The 3,902-nt window shown below is 36.2% G+C and overlaps 1 protein-coding gene across 1 annotated transcript; it reads left to right on the forward strand.

The window, feature by feature from the left end:
- The first annotated feature begins 237 nt into the window (after positions 1-237).
- On the forward strand, positions 238-3,663 carry LOC107781116 (protein HHL1, chloroplastic). Its single transcript, XM_016601763.2, has 5 exons — positions 238-665; positions 1,433-1,570; positions 2,293-2,379; positions 2,501-2,548; positions 3,208-3,663. The coding sequence occupies exons 1-5, from the start codon at positions 387-389 to the stop codon at positions 3,349-3,351; spliced, it is 696 nt and encodes a 231-aa protein (XP_016457249.1). The 5' UTR covers positions 238-386; the 3' UTR covers positions 3,352-3,663.
- Positions 3,664-3,902: the final 239 nt, after the last annotated feature.

Here is a 3,902-nt window from a genome sequence, read left to right on the forward strand (position 1 = left end):
AATTTATTAGAAAAAACTTTTAAACTTGTGATGTAAAATGAGACACATATATTTTGTGTGGTTATAAATCATTATATAAAGATAAATTATTTTCAAATAGGTAAATGAATACTTCAGGTAAAAAAAAAATAGTTGTTAATATAATACTAGTAGCTTATTACCATGCCACGTGTATGGAACATATTGATTACTCCTAATAGCTTAAACTCAATTTCAAACAAAAAAGAAATTTGTGGATAAGGTGATCCAAGAATCTCACAACTCACAAGCAGTGCTGATGATTTGTCTCTCCATCAACCTTGTAAAAATACCTCAAAAACCATAGACTAAACAAGAAAAAAAAAAAAGGAAAATTCATAGTAGCAGAAGAATTGTAAGAAAGAAATATGGAAGTGGCTATGTCTTTGAATCCACTGGTTAGATTACCCCTTTCAAATTCAAGAACCCATGAAGATTTTTCAATTGTTAAACATTCAGTTTTCTCCTCAAGAACAACAACAACTCAGAAGCAGAGGCAGTTACATGGTGGAAGATTGTTAGTGGTTGAAGCAAAAGGAAAGAAAGGAGGAATGGCAGCTCGTCAGTACCAACGTATGGCTCCTCCTATTCCCAAGATTGAAGATGATGGCAACCCCAAATTCGTTATCTTTGTTCGCATGGCCAATGTTAGTTTCTCCCTTGTATCTTTTGTCCTTTAATTTTACTTACTATAAGTATGATTCTTATTTTATTACTCTATGCTGTAGTTTGAGAGTATAGGCGATAAAGATTCGTGACCTTTTGTCTATTGGGAGAGTAAAGTTTGAGCTTTATTACTCTATGCTCATATTGCGCTAGGCTAACAGTTCATGTAAAGCTAGTCATTTTATGATGCTGAATCCTCACAATACAAATTTGGCCTAAAATGGAGCAATATGGTCATACCCCTCCCAATTTGCTTGGGATTGACGCGTAGTTGTTGTTGGGAGAGTAATGTTTGTTCCTTTGCACTTCTTGTTGTACCAAGGCAATGCTTAGTCTTGTATCTTTTTCTTTCTCATAAGTCAGCAAGTCTTGTAAGTATATACTTCTGTTCGTGTCAGAGCTTCCAAAACTACAAGTAAGATTTCGTGTTGAATATTCAAAGCTTTATGAGTTAGTAAGATGGATGAATTTGAAACCAAGTGAAAGGACTAGTTGCATTTGATTAGCTAGTTGATCCTCACATTCCCCTGTGTTTTTGTCATCTCAACTCACCATATCCTTCATTGCTTCCTACACAAGTTCGAATGTAATTGACTTTGAAGTGAATGTAGCAGTTCCCAGCTCATGACTACTTTAAAGTTTAAAACTTTGCGGTTTTGTTCGTATTTCTTCCTTCACATATTCTTGCTTATTTACATTTTAGCTTGTGGAAAATCTAATTCATGTTTTGTTTTATTCCTCGGGACAGGTTTATCTTTGGTACCCCCTGAATATTGTAACCGGTGGCACAACTGCAAAAATAATGGTTGCTGCAAAAGACAACTTCCTAGGGAAATACATATACAAAGATACTCTAGCTAGGAATCTCGCGGCAGTGATTTACAATGTAAGTGCCTGTGAAACAACTGGTTAGACCTCAGTCCCTTGTTAGTATCCAGTTTCTTTATCCTTCATAAGAGATAGCAGGAATCTGGTTTTCCTCGTGCTCACTTTCTTCAATCACCCGGGAGGTAATGAGCTAAAAACTGTTCTTTGTGCTTTTAAGCAAATTCTTAACACTTGTACAATCATCATGGTTGATGATTGGTTTCAGGGTTATGGCGTTGCATCAGGTGCACGATCCATCTGAAACGATGATTTGTCTATCAAACATGTATTTTCCTGATAAACGAGTATTATTGTTCTAGGTAAAGGGCAGCCTGGTGCACAAAGCATCCCGCATTCACACAGGGTCCGAGGAAGGGCCGCACCCCAAGGGGTGTGATGCAGGCAACCTACCCTAATGCAAGCATTAGTAGCTGCTTCCACGGCTCAAACCCATGACCTATAGGTCACACGAAGACAACTTTACCGTTGCTCCAAGGCTTCCCTTCATTGTTGTTCTAGGTAGATGTAAATAAATTGAAACCCATAAGAATGAACCGAGAGTTCATAACAAGGCAAAGCCTATGATATTGATCCTACCTTGAAATCTAAGATTCACTAGAAAGATGAGTAAATGATCAAGAAATATGAGTCTTGACATTATTGCGATGTTAATTTACATTAATTCTTTGGGGTTATGTCAATCTTTCTGAGATACTGTAACTTGGTTTCTACTTGGAACAGGATGAAAAGAATATACAGAAATTGGCAATGAAACAGCACCGTGTATTGAAGTCAGCGACAGAATTTAGATATGGATACAAACTTGTGGTAATGTTCTTAGTCTCTGCATCATTCAGTATTGATTCTTTGTTTTCTTGTGTGTTTTTTCTAATTCGTAGGACACCTGTAAATGAAAGAGTGAAAAAAATTTGTTCTGTCTGATTTGCAGGAGAATAACAATTTGAGGGCTGCCCTCTCTACTACAGATGTGATTGAGGTATGGAACTTATAGCTGTTCTAAGGCTTTACTATACAGCAATCATAGGTGGTGGGATATAATAAACCATGGGATAGTAAACATAATCTTAAGAACAGAAGACTTTGCTAAAAGAGAGAGAAATATTGAGTCCAACTGCTGACTTGTACTACAGGATTGTGCTTCTGTATTATCTAATAAAAAGGATAAATCAATCTCTAATCATTAGTGCAGCTTTGTGGTTTATCTATTTAAAGAATTATGTCTCAGAATCGGCCTAATTCCCAGGAGTTTCTCAGTTGTGCACTCCTTTATGGTCTAAAATATTAATCTTTTATTGCACTTCCCCTGTATATGACCATAGGCTTCTAATTATGTTGAATGATCTCTTCTACATTGAGTAACTCGCTATTTCCGGAAAGCATATTATTGCATCTATTACCAATCAAATTGGATTTGTCCAAAGAATTTGTACCATGTAGCTACGTTATAAACAATTAAGGTTTTGCTAAGAGGCATTCAAATTGCAGAAGAAATTTATCTGAAAATTTTAGACGACAACATGGCATTGGTACTAGCAGTACTCAGTAATGATATTATATGCCTTGCTTAGAGTAGTAGCATGTTGTTCTGCTTTCTGCTAAATGACATCTTTCAAAATCTTCATATGATTCTTTCAGCTTCCGACCCCGGATCAGCTTAAAACAGTCGTTGATAAGGTCAAGGACTTCTTCGGAGATGCTAAAGAGTCATTTGGTAAGCTGACAGCCCTTCCGACGTCCGAGTCATCAGAGGAAGATTCACCAAAAGAAGGATCCAAATAGAAGATTCACCATAAGTACTGCAGAACTTAGATGTCATATGGATGTTTGTTGTCACATGCACTTTTTCTTCGACCTACTGCATTTACCATTCTTAAATCAGCAGGGCCAAGAACTGATAACGCGCTGTGGAAGATGAGGAACTATACTTTAAAGCATACTTGTTAAACTATCAAAAAGTTTCCAGCCCTTGATTTTCCATGTTTTTGGTTGATTGGAGTGAGTTATACTTGACAAACTCTACTGGATTTTTTGTTTAATACTGTTCATTTCATAGTATAAAATGCAGCAGTACTCTAATTAGTTTATTGTTAATGTGAAATGTGTCACCTTCAGCCACTACACACTTGTGTAAGGAATATCATCGAATTACAAAACTTGTATATATTATTTGGAACCTCAGTAAGCATTGGTTCAAAGTAAAATTGTAGTTCTAATCTGTGGATATTGATACAAAGAGCTGCAAAATACAATTACCCTTGAACTGTATCGGTCTGGATAACCAAATTTTCATTCTCAAGCATCCTAAGTAGATGTAGAGCTTATTGATAGTC

Source organism: Nicotiana tabacum, chromosome 15 (genome assembly GCF_000715075.1).
Source record: "Nicotiana tabacum cultivar K326 chromosome 15, ASM71507v2, whole genome shotgun sequence".
Lineage (NCBI taxonomy): Eukaryota > Viridiplantae > Streptophyta > Magnoliopsida > Solanales > Solanaceae > Nicotiana > Nicotiana tabacum.